Genomic DNA, 19,572 nt, shown 5'->3' on the forward strand with positions numbered 1-19,572 from the left:
ACGCTGCTGACGAGGGCACTGCTTATTGCTGTTCACTCTGGTGCTGTGTACTGCATTGCCAGTAGGAGTCCGTCGTAGCGCTCCACCAGCAGCCCCTCGCATCAAAGGGGGTAGGCTGGGCAGAGCCGAGCATGCAGCAGGGTGGGGGGAATTAAACAGCCTGTTCAATAAATGGCTTAGCGCTTCCCATAACTGCATCTCCACAGAACAATACAGCTGATTAAGACTGAAGATATTCACACAGCAGAGGGCAAATAGAGGAGGGACTTTCAAAGGAACTACAGTTAAGTACAGTGCGGTGATGTTGTTCTGTATGACTCCTCCCTGTGCCCCTTGAGTACTGCCATGCTCTGAAAGGGGCCCTGCTCTCTTGTCAGGCGTTTTGACATTTTCTATACATTTTAGATAACCTTTAAGGTCAACTTCCATTTCAGCAATGTAAACAAAAGCTTTTTAGTGTGAAAGGCACATCCTCCCGGTCTCTCTCTCTATCAGTCTCTCTCTCTGTGTCTCTGTCTCTGTAGAATACACATAGATATAGCCATAGCTTTATATGTGCACACGGTCATGCACCCAGTTATGTGCACATGTGCTTGACCCATTTTCACACTTGAATTGTTGTGGAAAAACAAATCCTGTGCCCCCAACATTGTGACAGAGAGGAATCAGGAACAAGTTATCCAAGGCCTCTGTGGCGAGAAAAATAGATTTGTCAGGAAAGCTAATGCTAATTGACACTCTCTCTCACGCCTCCATATTCCAGGAGACTCAGTCACCATTGACAGATGATGGCAGAACAGGGAGGTTGTGTGTAGCAGGGGTGCACAGGGGGTACCTTAGACGCTTGGTAAGAAAAATGAGGGCTCACACTGCGCTGACAGTCCAATCCCTCAGTCCGGCCCATTAGCCACAACAAAATTTCTGTACGGATAGTGTGTCGGAGGTACCACCCATAAACAAACTGGTGCCCACCGTGGGCCACGAGGTCACCCAGCATGGTAGAGGTTATTAAGTGCTGCTCCTGTTTGTACATCAATCACCGCCATGCGACCCGGGTTTAAATGGATTATTTCTTCCAAAGAGGAGACACCTCTCAATGTCTCACAAGATCAGTGCCAAGAGTCCAACTACCTAGACTTAGAGAGGTCACGTTCTCTTTTTGTATCCCTCCCGTCTCTTCCCTCTAACACGTTCTCTCGTCCCTTGTTGTCCTTTTTCCTCCCTCACAAATCTTGCATGCTCTCACACAGGCTGAGATACTTGCTCAAGCAAAGCCACATACATAAAAATCCCATTTAAAGATGCATTGTGGACAATTTAGCCTTGTGGAGATCGCATCTAAGCTGGCGCTGAAAGAGCACTTTCCAAAAGCCTTGTAATGAGCTGTACCGTTTAGGAGGCGTCTGCTAAAATCAATCTTAGCACGGAGCAGAGAGCTCGCTGGCACAATGCAAAAGCAAGGACACAAACATTAAGTGTACTACTTACCTGACAGATGCCGTCGCTCACATGCATTTATAACCCTATCAAAACAATCAGAGGCCCGAAACACGGCAATGCCACTACTCAGGACAAATATCTCCCTGTTTACTGCTCACCCTCCACCTCTGGTTCATCTGTCTCTGTGACGGATCTGAGGATTGTTGACAGAGGAGTTTTTTGCACTGACTGGTGGCTGTGGGAGATATGCGGATGTAATATGTAATCCACCCAAGCTCTACTGGTATGTCCACGCTGCCATTCTACTGTGCAGTCCAGATCAAAGGTGTCAAGCAGCTAAGAATTTTTTTCCTCCAGCCAGCATCATACTCTGGCTCTCTTCATCCCTGTCTAGGATTAGGAAGGTTGGAGACGTTCATGGCACCTTATCTCTCGACAGTGATGGCTCGCTGCTAGCTTGCCAGAGATGGCCCGGGCGAGTCCCCCCTTCTCTTAAAACCTAGGGTTTACTACAGGGAGCTTAGCCCAGCTGGGTTGGGAATTTCAAGGTACATAGGAGCAACGTGCTGTATCAGTGGGCAGCAGAGTGTGTGCTCAGAGGGAACAGGAACCCATTTAACTGAGTCACACAGTGTGCATTGTACTCAACAATAGCCTTGCTCTACCATTTTCATGGATGATAAGCCAAATGTAAAAAAAAATACCCCCAACCCATAGGAAAATAAATGTAGGCCTTTGAGAAACTTGGTTGAGCATTAAACTTTTGCAAATCAAACACTCTTCAGGATGTTTTTTTAAAAAAGTGAAATGTCAGGTGTTAATTTTAGCATGTAGGACAAAGCATGGCATCACCTATATGGAACGTTTCCAAGGAAGGTCATCATCTGTTGTGCCACGGAGGCTGCTCTCTTTCTTCCTGCCTCTTTTTCTGCCTGTCTTCCTCACACAGCACCCTCCCATCCCTCTTTGTCTCTGTCTCCTTCTGTGGGCTGCAAAGTCGGTCATGGTCACAGCCCTGCCGTGTCCCAGTGTTGGTGTAGAGGGGAGCTCCGGGCCATTTGACACCCACGCTTCGGCGTCTAGAGTCCTGGGGCGCTACTCTGTCCTCCACCCCGGGTCACCTCACCTCTCCTCTGGGCCCTGATGGGGTGACACCCCTATTCCCTCTTCCCCCCCCCCGCTCCCTTTCCAGATGAACAAACAGGGCTGCTGCCCTCAACTAGAGCAGTGCTGCGCTTAATGCTTTCCTCCTGCTGCCTAAACCAAAATCAACTAATCTACTTTGTATTATATTGTGCTTAAATGATTCCAACTTGCCTGTCCGTTATAATAAGGGTCTTTAGAGGCAGCAGTCAGACTCTAAACATTTTATTAAAAGGAGGTTTTCTTTATAAAAAATATTTTATAGATGTTTCTAGGCAACAATAAAAAGAAATTAGATGCTAAATCTTTGTTAAAGACCTTTCAAAATCAGATAAACATTGGCATTTTATGTTTTTGTTGTTGCCGTCTTTTTATTTTCTGTAGCAGATTTCCTAATCTTTACGTTTTCAACACCTGTGGTGAATTTACGACTGCCAGATACCTCAGCCCCGGGGCTATACGCTGCTTCAAGGTAGACAGCTCATCAAAATGAATGACGAGTGTTGAGACGTGAACTTGACCAACCGCAGCTGAGGGGTAGCAAAGTGGGACCAACGGTACGATTCTTGCCTCAAGGGGAGGAAAAAAAGCTGTACTTTTGTATTTTTCAAGAATTCAGTCAGCATATGTTTATCAAACCTAGGCCACATACAAAAAAATCAGTATGTGCTCAAAGAAAAACCACTAGAAATGATAAAGCCCTAAAATAACAGCAGGTTGTGGTCTCTTCTTCACAATATAAGCTCACTCGGGAAAAACAAAACTGGTGTGGTCTGCACTATGTGCCTACAGCCTACCCATATATTTGCAAACAAAGAATGGGAATGCATCATAGCACAGACGTGTGTGCAACTTGTTGACTCGCCTCTACTCGCTTTATCAGGTGATGCAGCTACTGCTCACTCCTTCTCACCACAGCAAAACACCTTAGCTACACAAGTTTGTTGTGAAAGTTAACTCATAGGATATGAAAGAGTTGCCATGCTGGCAAAAGAGAGAGCAATGGGCTTGCTTGTTCTTAAAGCAAAAATTCCCCCTAAAGCAGAGTGCACATTTATATTACTTTTCCTGCGTTCCAGTTCAGTGGATATTTTTGAACATGAACTTTTCTTCCCAACTTCCACAGAGTCTAGACAGAGTTGTCTGTGACGTAAACTCTGAGCTGTTCCATTACAAATTATGTATCTATGTGTAGCGTTAACATCCAAAGCAGCGGCTTTCCTCTGGTTTTCTAGTTTTGTATAAAATACATAATATTCCTTGAAAGTCACCCAGGGTCCTGCAAACGTGTTCATAAAGGTGTTTTACATATGCCTAAGAGAAGCGCCAGAGACTCTGTCTCCTGGTTGCATCAGAGATTAGAGTCGGCTCTCTTTTTTCTTCACATTAACAAAGGTCCTACATGCCCAAGATCATAGGAATAAAATATTTGAATTCTGTTTTAAGATGAATCTTCCCTTTGGCTTAACTCGCTGGGCTGACGTGGAGACATGAATGAAAATGTACCTTTCAGTTAAAAGGAAATGAAACCAAGTAATTTTTCTTTCTATAATTCAATCATGCTTTTTAATTGTGGCTTAAAAAATGCAATCAAAGGGATGAAATGACTCGAAGAACACTAAGGCTTCGTTCGAAAACGCATACTACTACTCTATCAAAAAGTAAGCACAACTACGTAAGTAAGCCTACTTTCTGTAGGCCTATAAGCCAAGTATACTTTTGGTCTCGTAACCATGGTAATCCGTGCCAACCTCATGTGACCAAAACGACGATTTGTAAGAATAGAAGTCTGAATTATTTTAAAATATATATTACGCCTAACAAAGTGAAATCTTATACTTTTACTTACTATAAGGTTTCGGTCATACTAAAAAATCTCACATACTTGTTTTAGCATGTTTATATGGAATTTCGGACGCAACTTAACTGAAAAGACCTGCCTTGCAGTCTTCTCAGGTCAGATTCTGTGTTTATCGAACTTAACTTTATCTAACTCCAAATTTGTTGTGGTTACTGAACCCATAACTACGATCAACATCACTGGATGTAAAAGCACCCTGTGCCACCGTAAGCCTTTGTCTCCACATGGCACGTGCCATAGTCTCTCTCCCCCTCTCTGTCTGGATGCTGCGCTCTGCCTGGTGATGAAGTAGAGGAGCCTTCAGCAGAAATAACACTGCACCACCTGAGTCCTCATCAGCGGCGCTGCACTGCACATATCCCATCAGTGCGCCTCACTAAGACAAATCTCCCTGAGCCGGCCATATTCCCCAGCATAGTAGAGAGCCGAGCCAAGCAGAGCAGGGACCCTGGAGGGCCCACCATCACTGCGCCTGACGCCAGCTCTCCACCTCCTGACAGATTAGCTTTCACCGAACCCTCCACACAGCAAATGGAGCAAAAGAGAATGAGAAGGAGGTGTTGAAGGGGAGAAGATGTAGAAGTAAAACACTGGACCTTTTTTCAATTTGTGTGTACTTGAGCATATAAAAGAGTCAGCCCACTCAATCCTTCTCTGAACATCATGTTTTTTTCTAACTCCTGTAAGTGGATTTTGCACTTCCAACAGGGCCGTGACTCCTGTGGCCAAGAGAGGTGACGGAAGTGATGATTGAGGGTGGTTTATCGTAGCTGTTTTTAAGCATATAAACGTACTTGGCCAAGCTGACAGGGACAAAGATAGGAGAGGTAAAGGTAGTGTGGATGCTGCGAAGGAGACAAATGATGAGAGAGAGCAGCCGATGCACCCAAACTGCTGCTGTTGACCTTGGGCCGATGATGTTCCTGTCGAGCAGAATCCTTCTGGCACGCTGCCCCGAGCTGCACTGACCCCTTTTTCCAGCTTTCCATCCAACTCTCTTTATGTCATCTCTTTTTCCAGCATTTGTTTACATCTATCATGCTACTTTCCGGTTCTCCAGCTCACCTCTTTTCACCTCTCTCTCTCTCTCCGTTCAGCTCTGTTATGATTAATAGGTATAGCTCTCAAATCAATAGAGCATTTGTAGAAACTCCACACTGAATAGATTAAATTGACTCACCCACTGCTGGTGACCAAAATGACCAGAATGTGCTAATTTTATGACTTAGACCTGTTTTTAGCTTTCTTAAAGCTTCAGTAGGCAACACGTTTTTGGAATCATTGGGCAAGAATTCCATAATAACCTTTCAGCATATTGTAATTCAAGTGTTCTGAGAGAAAACTAGACTTCTACACCTCCTCATGACTCTGCTTTCAGGCTTTAAAAAATCTAGCTTGTGACTGGCGACTTTGACCAATCACAGGTCATTTCAGAGAGAGAGCGTTCCTATTGGCTGTGCCCCGACTGGTGGGCGGTGCTTGGTATTTCCTTAACTGATCTCAACATGTCTGCCAGGTCACAAACGTTTCTCATTTTACAGCTAAACAGTACACTACAAGATGTTTCTGAAAACATTTGAGGCGAAAAAAAGGCATTACAATAACAGAATATTGATTCATATTTTATCAGTGCTGCCTAGTTTGATCGTTTGGTCGGAGTTTGCGAGTGATTGACAGCTGCTCAGAGACGTCAAGGCTCCAGCTCGGCTCCGACGGGTCGTTTTCCTCCGGTCTATGAAACCTTGCAGATGCCATTAGGAGCAACGGAGGACACCGGAGGACACAGAGGCAAATAATTTTTTTCAGATCACCTGCCTCGTGCACTACTGTCAGGATACAGTGACCGTTTTATAAAAACACATTTTTTTAATCATATTTGCTCCATGTCTACCCACTGCAGCTTTAATGTGGCATAGTAAGAGCACCAAGACAGGTCCTGACGTCTTCTAACAACTATTTATTTTGTTTATTTGCTTACTTCTGTGACACCTCTCCTGTTGTGTCTGCTCTACCTAAACAGCTGGTCCTATCTCTGTGGATCTATTTTTCTCAGCTTTTTCCGCACATCTGTTTGCCTGCGTTGCTTGACGTGTGAGTTGGAGTGTCGGTACACCTGCACAGGTGTGGAAACGGATTTTAAAAAGGAAACATCACCAGACAAAGTGATATCAGTGAAAAGGTTAAGTGTGTTTGGGAGACAAGAGGAGTTAGGCGACCTGCAAACTGATTTGGCATGCTGGATTAGGTTCTGAGCGCAGAGCTCTGGGGGCAGCTTTTGAAGGGCAGGAGCCGTGAACGGGCCACGCACTGTCTGCAGACGCTGCCTAACAGAGCCATAGGAGCAGACTGGCTGTCACTGCTGGCTGGTATGCAGCTCACATCTCGCTCCACCCAGGGCTTGAACGGGAGCTCAGGCTAGGGCTCGGCAGCACTTCAGCTCCTCGCCTCTCCTCAGAGTAACTCAGCCACTGCTGTCAGACTGAGAAGGGGGAGGAGAAGAAAAACAGAAAGAGAGAGACATCAACGGTAGTCGGATAGGTGATAGAGGTTGGGATAAAGCTTCATACAGTATATCTTGACTGTCAAGGCAGTTCACTTAAAGCATTTACTGGATAGTTATTGAGAGGCTTTGACGGCAGGTGGTCCGAGTGAGAGATGAAAGAATTCAGGAAATGTAAGGCTTTTCATTTTTCTTTACGTCCACCTTAAAGGGTAGGGTTCGTTGCAGTGCTTGTAAGCCTATTTCATAGGTCCTAGAGTGTTATAGTCGCGGCAATGACCCGGGAAAAGAAAAATATTTGAGAATGTGACCCACGCCATAACCAACAGGCTAAAACTGTGGCCTGACCCTTGTATCAGTTGATGTGGGATGAAATTGAGGTCTTGACCTCTGTCGTTAGAGGAAGACAGGGCCTGCTGCAACCTGAGGTCCCTTATGGAGGTCAGGGGTTATAATAATACGGAAGGGCGTTGAGTTTTAAATCGTGAGCCGGGTCACTCAGGACTGAAAAAATGGGCCATATTTGTTTGTTGGCTTCTGGGTTTTAACTTCGCAGTGTTAAGGTATTACCTGCATGGCAACTTCCAACTAGCTCTACAGATTTGTACAGGGGCTTTAGAGTTAAATGCTTTAGTCATGTTTTGTGAGAGACACAGAAGACCAAACTCAACTCCAATTACTTAGAAATGAAGACAACTGAAACACTACTCTGTGACAGAGTAGAAGATTGTCAGCGCTTTTAGTAATGGCTTATAGACTCTCCAGCTGTAGCAAAGCTGGCCTAAGGGCTTTTATAGTCAATAGCTCACTCTAAGTGTTGGATCTTGGGAAGTTCTCTACAGTGGCAGCGAAGGATCTTGAGATCAGCATCCAGCAGAGTCTTCCCTCAGCTGACCTTATTAAAAATTAATCACATTGCAATCTGTGTGTTTAGATCGATACGTTGTGTTAACGCAGAATGCACAATCGTTGTGATTAATACAGTATATAGGCACATTGCTTCTTAGCCACACTAGCTTTACTACATGTTAAAATAAGGGAGTGTGATTGATCACACAACTAAGTGTAATTTTCCACCTAAAGACAAATATGACACTACCTGAGGTGGTAATGAGTGAGGGTGTAATATATGTATATGTAGTTTGTATCTACACTTTGTACCCCTGGAATATGTGTGTATGTGTTTTCCCATCTGGTAACACGCGTCTACAGCAGTTTATCAGACAGCTGGTCTCATCTACCAGAGACAAGCAGCTTGTGCTGCTTTCCATTGATTTAGGAGAAATGCTGTTACCTGTGGAGATATCAGTTTGTCTGTCTGTCTCTCTGTCCGCCTGTCTGTTTTTGTCTCCCTCTCACATCTGCATGTTGGATACAACTGGTATTGACACTTTTTTTTCTCTCTTCTAGGCTTTCCGAATGAGCCTGCAGCTGACATCGCTCTGAACACAGTAAAGAGCTGGATCGAAGAGAATCCTGATAAGGTAGGACATGGCAGGGTAATGCATGTTCAAAACAAATAGCTGTCAATCTCAAGCCACCGATCCGTTTTTGCCGGCACTGTCTATTTTAGTCTTCTGTTGCGAGTGGAGATGATTGGACCACAGCAGAAACACAGAACGCTAATTATCAAGCGTCCCCGTATCAGACAGACATCTCATCCACCTGTCCCGCTTGATCAGCCGTTTAGTTTGTGGTTTGAATGCATATCAAATTAAAAGCCAGTCTGAGACTAATCAGGCCTTAAATGGTCTGTTGACGGTTTAATTGGTCTATGCTTGGGAGAGCTATTAAACCCAAAAGAACATAAACACATCAGATGAAATAATCTGAAATTGGTTTTGCATTAGATGAGTTATAATGATGCCTTTCAAGGACTGAAGGCTCAAATAGTTTGGCATTCAAGTTTCAAAATTGTTAATGTCATATGCACAACAATTACAGAGAAGCAGTCGTTGGCAATGGAAATCTTAAAGCTCAGGCTCCCTCCAGCAATACTCATTTAAATATGTATAAAAACAAAAACACGTGAAGTGAAAATAAGATAAAGAAGATAAAGCAGCGGATAAAATATAGGGTAAATATAACATATATTAATTGAATATATTTGTGGTGGACAGTAATTACTAAATGGATCTAAATGAATAAACTGTAATGTAAATAGGGATGTAGTAAATGTATATGCATAATGAGAAGTAATATATATGTATATACAGAGATGTTTACAGTTTATGAATTAGTAGGTATATAAAGGTAAAGTGACATGATCTAATCCATTGTACCACCACAATTTATTTGATAAAAAACATACATTAGCTCATCTTAAGCAAAAACCACGAGGAATGGTATAATCTGAAAAAGAGACGATCATATTCAAGTTGAGCTTTTAGCTGAGTAGAAAAAATACAGTCATCATTTGAAGTGACCATCATAAAGAGAGATAATAAATCCATCTCCCCTGTGGGACACTTAAATAGATGTGGACATTTTAATTTCAGAGCTGCTTCTGCTGAAGATTGAGCTGCATGCTGCTGTAAAGATCCAATATTACTATTGCATTATCCACCCAGTGAGAAAAACAAATACTGTGTGTGCTAGTTTACAAAGTTACTACTTTGTACTGATATCTATGTGGCCTTGATGTCAGACTAGAACTGATTATCACGTAAAACAGTGTCATATTTTGTGTTTGTCACCCAATGTGTTAAACCCTTTAAATGTGACTGTCTTGTAATGTTGTAACCCAGCACTAATTAAACAGGTCAAACTCCACGTGAAACTGTTGTGAAGACCACATTAAAGCTAGGACTAATTTCAATATAGGCAATTAGTTACACAAGGCTTTTACAGCAGCATTATTGTAATATTATCATCTTGATATATTTTCATTAACAGTTCATGATGATAGAGTTTTGTCCAGTTGTCAGGAGGCTGTTTGTACTGGACAGTCATCAGTCTGCGAGGCAGTGAGAGATGGTAACCTTCGGGGGTCATCTCTGTTTACTGTGCCACTGTTTATATCCGTCACTGTGGATTGAGGTGTTTTATAAAGCTCACAGCTTGACGTGTTTCAACATCCCTCAGCTGGTGTTATGGATGTTGTGAACAGGCATGCCAAATGATTCCAAGCTGCTGGATTACTTTCTAGTTGATGTGCTATGTTTCCCGGCACTTGTTCACTGCCTGATGATCACTGTAACATGCACTTGGGGAATCCATCAACACTCTGGCGTAAAGAAGGTTTTATATAGCTTATTGCTGACTGTAAATAACGAGCTAATGTGCAAAGCTGACTTTTGTGGTCGTGTTGTTCCACATCCAAGGATTGCTACTTGCCGTACGGAGCCTGCACTGCCGCACATAAAGAGACAATTTTGTGAGATGCATTGACTGATAGCTATCTCTGGTGTGGGGTTTAGATAAAGTGGAAAATATTGGAATTCATGGAGAGGGGGTAGACGTCTACGGAGGCTTCCCTGAACACTGTTTGGCAAAGCTCCGCAAGCACAAGCCGTGGATCTTCAACTCTAACTAGTCCAAGAGTGAGTAAGCTTTTAACGAGATCAGAGAGAATAAAGTGATGCATTTTACCCAGAAGCACAGCAGTATTAACATTGGAAAGTCTTCCAATCAAACCACAGAACAACATGCACTGAAGCAGGAGGTCTTCCCCTCCAATTTTCAATTCATACACCATTGCCTGGTGCTTACTCTTGGTTCATCCTGAAACAGATTTTTAAAAAGGATATGTGATGGAAAAAAAACATCCTTTTTTATGTAATTATATCAGTTTAGTTTTTACCAGACTGAATTTAAGTAGAATTCAAATAAATGTCTTTCATAGTGCCTGAAGGAACAGCATGATGTCTTTCCTGTTAGCTGCTTTAACGTTTGCACATTAAATGTTAAGACGAATGCCGCCTGCTTTGTCTGATATGTTTAGAAAAGCAATTCATCAACGTAGCATTTACTCGATTGACATGCCCGGTGTCAACCTGATTGATAACTGACACGATTCTGTTTCAGAGTTTGTGTCACAACTCATGAGAACATTATGAGCTGACTGCACGTCTTATACAGAGCTTAAAGTCAGTAAATACATTGGAAATAAAAGCCTACTGTACAATATTGTGCAGGTTGTTGTTTAATTCATTTTCTCTCTATGGCTGAGAAAGAGAATGAGATGTTGTGTGCTCCACCATCAAAAGGCTCGTCATAGTTCAGCATCGCTACAGAAGTTCAAATCCCAGATTGCAACCAGCTTTCCGAAGATAGAGCGAGAATGAGCGGTTTGAAGCTCGGTTTATCATGCGTGGAACAATAGGACTAGATTGCTCCGCTCGCTCACCTCCAGCTCTGTGCGCTCGGCCCGGAGGAGCCTGTGTTGTGGGCGTCCACAGAGACGAGTCATTTCGGGGCCATGATAAGGGCTCTGCTTTGGGGAAGATACTGTGCTATTGTGGCTGAATTTCAGTACAATGGGCTGGCTGATGATCTAACACACTGGGGTGGCAGAGTACAGGCCACAGCCCCCCAACGCAACCCCCTCCGCGCACACACACACACACACTCTCTCACTTGATAGCAGTGTCTGCGTATGTCCAGCTCTTTGTGTGTGTATGCTATCCACAGTGGAGTAAAGTACATTAATTCAACTACTGTATTTAAGTACAATTTTGATCTACTGTTCCATTTTCTGCTTCTTTATACTATATTTCAGAGGAAAATATTGTACTTTTGACTCCACTTTCATTTGCTTTTTGCCAACTGTCATCTACTGTAGGTAATACACTGACTATGGATACTGTCCTTCATACAACCCCACTTCAAAAACAACACTATCCCTTTAAGTAAAATATAGGAGTACTTCTTCCATTACTGATTATCCAGTTGATATTCATGAGAGTTTGTCAGTTTGCAGTCACACAGCAATTGGTCTGTAATTGTCTACTGATTGAAATGTGCACACAAGTGGGTTTGAGGTCTTAGGGCACTGTTACATCAAGGACTTTGTGTACATACAGTGTGTGTGTGCAAGACAGGGAGAGAGAGGGGAAAAAGAGGACACTGAGTGATTGATTAGCAGTGAGTTTATCTCTAAGGCCAGCACACTGTAGCCCTGATGCACTCAACAGCACAGAAAGGGCCCCAATGCCAGTGTGAAATTCACTCTTAAAAGCATCTAGACTTCCATTGTGGAAGAATAAACAGCCTTGCTGTGGTCAAGGAGAGCAGCTCCTTTAATCTAGAGAGACCTGAGTGCAGGAATGATCCTTCAGATCACAATAGATGAAAGAATAAGGGAGGTCGGCCTCCGCTTCCCTGTATCCGCCACACAAATAAGCGAAATAGAATATGTGTAAGCAGCAGACCAGAAGGCTCTAATTCCTTCAAAAAATGCATAAAGGCTTGCAGACACAGAGGCAGTGACAACCCGACACAACCAGTTCTCCATATGGTATCGGAGTAGTTTCCTCCTGCTCATAGCACACATGCCCTCTGCTCATCTGGCTTTGGTTTATTTCTCATTTTCACATCTAATTTGGTTTAATTCAGTCTTACATAGGTTTAATCTAGAGATGAAAAACACGGTCTGACACTTTATTTGGCCGCCACGGATGTGCTCTGGATGGCCAAGCTTTTTAATGAAGCGTTTTCGAGAGGGCCCAGCAGTCCAGCGTTACTGACACAGTCTGAACACTTGAGACAGATTGGGAGTTTGTAATAAGCTCTGCTGCTCTGTGCTGCTCAGGACAAAATTGATGTGTAGAGATTTCACCTTTCAACATCACTCTGGTTTGGGCTTTGGTATTAAGCACTGCACTGTGCCGATGATGCTCCCAAAACAGGTGTTTACATCCCTTTCCCTGTCCTGTGAATGATCTGTTTACCTGAGCAGCATTTGTCATTTAAGACACCTGATAATAAATTCCAGCTCAAGTCAGGGCCGGACACTTAACGGTGATTTGTGACAAATGTCAAGTGACTATTAGGAATAAATACAGTATGGTGTATGTTTTGTATGATTGTGTTTTTCCATGTGAATGGATATCAGTTAAGGAGGTTGTCTTGGTTTTGGCAGATGGAGCTATGACATGAGGCGTCCATTGTCATTCAGCTCAAGAAGATGGATGGTTTACGTTATCAGGGCTATATTGTGCGGTTCACCCTTTAGAAAATGTGAATTACATTTTTGAGTATTGTGAGCAGCTTTATCAAACAGGCATGGTAAGCAGACAGTAAAGCACACGTGCTCCTTGTGCTTGTTTATCACCGTCTATACATGCTGGTAAAAATGATGATGAATTGCCTCGGAGAACACAAAGAGAATACAGAGTCAAAGTCCCACCTCCAGCTGGTCGCTCTGTTCCATTAGCCTCATCCAGACTTTACGAGATTTCTTTCATCAGTCTTTCTAAAAGGCTGAAACATAATAATGCATGTTATAAAGACATCCTCTACTGTAAGGGACAGTACCTCCATTATAACCAAAATAAAAGTGACTATTTTCTTAGTATTCAACAAAATCTCTCATGAGGTTTTGATAGCAACATGGAAGTTAGGCACTACAGTAGATACAGAAGACTGTAGAGATGTATGCGATCAGCCCACTCATGTGAATCTGGTTTGAGGATCTTACACAGTCAGACTAAATCTTTAAATGCTCCGATCAGCTGGGGACTAAGACGTGTGTGCTCGGCATTAATGATGAGTTACCACAGAGTTTTTGATCGGCACACTTACTGGATAATCTATTGCACTGCAACCGAAAATGTACAGTTTATCGAGTCTCTGGACTACAGATAAAAGCCTTTTTTGAATCAATGGCTGAAAACTGTAACAAGTACTATTCCAGTTGAGGTTTTTTGTTCATCTCTGAAGGACAAACCATTGCTATTCTTTTTACTAAATCTGGGACCAGTGCTTGGACTACATGGACACTGAGAAGGCCTAAAGACGGATTTTAATGCTAAGGGATTAGGGCTGTGTATTGGCAAGAAACTGGCGATATGATATGTATCATGATACAGGGGTTACGATTCAATATATACTGATGTGTTGCGATACTGTAAGTAAGATATACTGTGATTTTTTTAAATCTAGGAAAGCTGTCATAGTATAAAGAACTCACCACCATAAGCATAAAATCTGAGTAAAAAAAATTACTTTTTTTAATGTAATCAGACCAGTGGGATCTGCATTTGCATTTAACACAGTCCCTGTGATATCCAACATCATAGCACTACTTTCAAAGGACACATACACTGAGAGGGCGCAGAACTTTGCAAATGAAATAAAGTATTGACTCTTTGGATTTAAATTATTAATTAAAAATGTATACAGTGTTTTTGAGAATCAATACAGTATCACAAAACATAAAATTGCGATTCTCGATATTTTCGATATATTCTTACACCCCAATAAGGGATGTAGTCTGGTAAAAGGATTTATAGAAACCATTGTATCTGGTGTATGTTCTGGCAAAACTGAGGGACCCACAAGGCTGCAACTATTATTTTCATTATCAATTAACTACTTTCTTCATTAGTCAGTTGATCCATCAGATATCAGAAAATATTTCCCAAAGCCAAAGTTGACATATAAAATGTTCTTGTTTTGTCTGACCAACAGTCAAAAAGTCAAAGATGTTTAGTTTGAGATATAGAGGACAGAGAAAACCAGTAAATATTAACATTTGAGAAGCAGGAAAGAGTGAAACTTTGACATTTTCATTTAAATTTGACCTAAAGGATTAATTTAGTATCAAAATAGTTGATAAACTAATTGTTTCACCTCTAGGGACTTACAATAAATACTGTCTATATGTTTAGAGATAACTGGTCATGTGACTGTTATTTTTCTTCCTTCCTTTAATATATTGCTATTCTTATTTTTCTTCTATGCATTTACGTACATATTTGCTCTTTCCTTCCTCTGTTATGTCAAAAAAGTTCACTAAAAATAGTAATGAACGGTAGATACGCATTTAGATTACAGTATGGACCTCAGTAAATTAAGCTTAGAGTGATGAAAGAAGCCCTCTATTGGAAAACACTTGGAGAAGCGCAAGCTACCGGAACAGACGCTAACACTAAGTGGGACTGTGCTTTAGCTCTCTGTTGCTGCATTGCCTCCTCCTGGTGTTTTTATTGTCTAGCATCCAGTGAAAACACTTTGCCAAGTGTCGCATCTGCAGCCGAGAGAGGCACAAATTTGCTCCCTCGCACGCCTCGAGGATGCCGATGTGCCGCTGATGGTTTGTGCAACTGGCATGGTGTTCAAAGGCTGCACTGGTCTTTTGAAGTCAGTGTCTAGCCCCTTTGAATCATTTTTCTGTGACTGAGAGCATCAGGGAGATACGGCCAGATCAGGAGCTGAGAGCACGGCTAAACACTCGACTCTGCATCCACGCACTGTACCGTCTCGTGTGGATGCACGCACAGTTTGTCCTGAGATAACTGTATTCTCTCTTCAGCCTCGCTGTCAAACACCTGCACATTTTGGCTATAGAAATGCTTTAGAGAGAGTGTGTGTGAATGCCTTATTAGTTTTCTCTGTCAGATAATTACTTTTCTGGCACCAGTGCTAATGCATGCCATGTAGTCTAATACATTAGTGGCAGCCATTTGGCCCAAGGCAGCAGAATGGGGATTTTATGGCTTTTATGATCTGAGGATTTTATTATCTGGCTCACTCTGGATAATATGATGTGTGCTCTTTGATTCCCCTGACCTCAGGTTGGTGTAGTTAAAATACTACTAGTTTCAGTATTTAAATAGATTTAAGACGATATGGATCCAATTTCTGAATTGACACAAAGTTATTTCTTAAATGTTTAACTTTTAGCTCTTATCTGCGGCCGGAAAAAAAGCAGTTTTGATTAAGCGCTCCTGCTGTCAAAGATAAAGAGAAGTTTATCACGAGCAGCGAATGCTACAGTATTTTCAGTGTTTATCTGAATGGTTTGATTGAGCTTGTGCCTTCAGAGAGAAATCCTCTCTGCACGAATGGGGATTAAGCCTATCATCTCTCTATCTTGTCCAAAGACCAAGGTGTTGCTTTACTCCTGGTAATTGCAGAATGATCACCTTATTCTCTGATGTAAGGTGACTTTGAGTCTTCTGTTCTGAGGCGGATAAATATTGAATGTTCCTGTTAATGCTCTGTCCCTACTTAAAGAATAATAATAAAAAAAACTCTATTCATAGGTTAGATTAAATTTCTCTTTCTCAGAAATAAGTGTATAATTGAAAGGCTGTTTGTGATAACAGAGTAATTTTGATGTAATTGCTATGGCTGTTATTGAGGATTACAGAGCCAACTAACAAGTAACAGATACATTAAGATATATCAGGTATGTATAATTAATTTTTATGGGTAATACAGATCACTGCTACTTGTTTGGGACAATACCAACACGTTCTCATCCCCAACTCGTCATATACTGACCACTTAGCGTCACTCTTTTCGGTCGCAGTAAACATGTGATTAATGTTGTGAAGTAACAAAAAGGCAATAAAACCGCTATTGTTAAGTTTAAAAAAAAAAAAAAAATGATATGGTTGGGCTTAAAACTACTACGTTTGAACAGTGAAAATATGACTTGACGTTATGAACAGGGGACATCAATGAGCAGCCGATTGTAACGTGACGCATGGGACAAAGCGTCGGTATTTGACGCCCTGGGAATGAAAAGGGGCTGGTAAAATGTCTTTTTTCATGGTGAGAAAGACCTCGATGTTTAATTGTTAGGGACTGATATCTCCTCCATATCCAGGTGCTCTTGTACACACACACTGAGCCCACCAATAAATATAGCCCGCTGCACTCCAACACATGGACACTGAGATATGATGCCCTCTGAGTTCAGCTCTCTCCGTTGGTGCAGATACTGTAGTCCCACCTCCGTGCTTACTGCGCTGGAACAAGCTATCTTAATGACATGCTAATTGATTTAGTGTAGCACAGATAGCGGTAGGCTGGCACACCGTGATAAAGCGAGAGTGGGTCGAGCTATTGGTTCAGGAGAGGACAGGAGCCTCATCAAACTCCGACTTGCTCATTCACTCTATTTGAACACAATTTTACACCGCAGTACCCCACGCTGAAGCACGGAGACCTTTACTGTGGAGGTGTTTTGTGTGTGGGTGTGTGTGTTCAGACTGTTAAGTGTATGCTGTTAAGTACGGAACATGACCCAGTGAGCTCTTTTTAAGACTGCCTCAAGTTCAGACAACACACAAAAAAAGAAAAACTCCGCTGCTCATCAGTGTCATTAATTATGTCGTCTATCTATGGCCTGCAGAAACAGATAGTGCATGAAAAACATTATGACCACTCCACTGTCCTCTCACTCACTTGTGCTGATATTAAGCCATAAAGTCTGGGACACACAAATAACCTTGGTTAGCATTGCCGGTGTAATGAACTGCTTATTGGGTATGAACGCAGTTGTTTGTGAAGTGAATATGAATATAAAGTTGCCTTTCAATAGCATTTTATTACACCTGAAATCAGTATCAAGTCTAACAAGAGTTAACTGAATACATTTGAATCCCTTGACGAACGTATGTAAGTTTATATTTTCACAGTTTTAAGTGAAAAAAGTTATAAATAACTTAAAGGTGCTAAATTCCAAATTCACAGCAGATCTATAGGGATTGCCTCCACACGGCTCTCAACAGAACACTGCAACCAATGGCAACAGTGCTAACACAGCAAACAGCGTTGTGCAGAGTGGCAACCATTGGCTAGCCACTGGGACTCACATGTAGGGCTGGGCAATATGACCAAAATCTTCTATCACGATATAGGTAATTTCATATCTCGATAATGATATATATCACGATATAGCATGTAGTCTGGTAATTCAATAAATAAATAGTCTATATGAGATAACCACATCATGAAGCCTATTTTTTGTATTCTCCTGTTTGAATGAAATGCAAATGAATGTACTGAGTATTTTCTCATTTTTAGAATGTGAGTGCAAAATAAGCACAACAGTTTTAAGTGAAATTATAGAGAAAAAAGACATAAATAACGCTCTAGCCTATATCATATAAAAAATATATACAATAGACATTTTTTTATTGTATTGACAACATACAGTATATTGTCATATTGCCGCGGTCAGACCTGGTATGTCAACACACACAGAGGGAGCGTGACTTCATACTCTGCTCAGGATGTCATTAATCCACTTTATTTTTATATATCAAATAGTTGTTTGCTGCTATATTAATGCTCTGAGTTTCAAATTTAGCACCTTAAATATTTAATATACAGCTGTTTTAACAGGTGAAGAAGATTAGGCATTTAGCAGGGTAAATATTTACTGGGCTAATTATGTTAAGACGTGGATATTTAGTTTGCATTCACACTAATGTGATTCCCAAATCCCAGGTCCATTTAATGTGCATCTTTGTGACCAGAAAAAAAGATGGTTGATGTGTAGTCAATAATGTTTCTAGCACCTGCAAAATGAATGAGACTTTGAATGAGTTCTTTTCAAGTTTTATTTGAAAAGTTACAGCAAGAAATATCAAAAAAAAATAAATAAAGGTGAAGGTTGGTGACTCCCACCATTTGGGCAACACATGTGGCCATGTAGTGCAACATAATGAGGCAATACCTACCATGAGGTCACTTCTCATGCAGCGGCAGCCCCTCTCACCATTCACAGTTGGTCATTGTCGGCCACCTCATCAACAAACTTGCTTACAGTGTGAATATCGGGGTGCAGTGCCGCAGGCTACAGTGTGTGTATGTTTCTGTATGGGTAGCACATATGCAGGACTTGCTGGTGCTACAGATGTTGAAGGGTTGAGACTCGGTTCAGGGAGGACGGGTGAGGACCACCGCGGTGATTACTTTAGCTGTTGCTGTGTGATTGCACAGTCTCTGGCATGTGATTAGGGGGAATGGGCCGTATCTCTCACCATCTCAAAGGGGGATCAAATCAGCCTCAAAGCCTGGCTTCAGGCGGTGGTGCATTTGAAAGTCAATGTTTTATTTCTAAGCATAAATTACTTGATCAGGGCACTTTTTTTCCCCAAGGTTGTATTCAGATGTAAGGGTTGCCACAGTTAGAGGGGCTCTAGTGTTTGCATATGTCATGTCACACATGTTCCCATCAAGTTGATTTTTTATTTCTGCATGAAATTGGCCCGAATTAAGGACACACAAATATTTAGCCTGTGCTATTAGTCACTTGCCTTCCCCTGAGGTATCCCATTCATACATCTACATTAAACCATATAATAAGCAATTCAACTTTGCACAAACCAGCAGTATACTGAAAGCTATTCAAGTGGAGAAGAAGATGCTCATATTTCCAGTGATGCCCAATTGATTCAGTGAACCATAAATGGGTGTAAATGCTCTTCAAAGTTGTGTTAAAGGTTGAAGCTGTGGTTCAGTTCAAGTCCTGCTGAGTTCTGAAGAGCTAATCCCCCATGCAGTCTGCCTTTTTCTAAGAGAGCTTTCTATTGAGCTGCAGGAAGAGAGAGACGTTTAAAGCTGTGGGTCAATGTACGTCATTACCAGGTGTGATTATGGCCAGATGTGAGGAAGCCTTTGCCTTACCACCCCTACGTCTAGCAGGCCTTTAAATTATGTCATTGTT

At 41.9% G+C, this 19,572-nt stretch overlaps 1 protein-coding gene across 2 annotated transcripts in view; it reads left to right on the forward strand.

The window, feature by feature from the left end:
* macrod2 (mono-ADP ribosylhydrolase 2) overlaps positions 1-19,572 on the forward strand; it is a 454,175-nt gene that overhangs the window by 351,783 nt on the left and 82,820 nt on the right. For both annotated transcript variants that reach the window (XM_037782351.1, XM_037782352.1), the window contains exon 8: positions 8,355-8,428. In XM_037782351.1, coding sequence (XP_037638279.1) covers positions 8,355-8,428 — 74 coding nt within the window. The remainder of the gene's footprint in view (positions 1-8,354; positions 8,429-19,572) is intronic.

This window comes from Sebastes umbrosus, chromosome 10 (assembly GCF_015220745.1).
Source record: "Sebastes umbrosus isolate fSebUmb1 chromosome 10, fSebUmb1.pri, whole genome shotgun sequence".
NCBI classification, from domain to species: Eukaryota; Metazoa; Chordata; class Actinopteri; order Perciformes; family Sebastidae; genus Sebastes; species Sebastes umbrosus.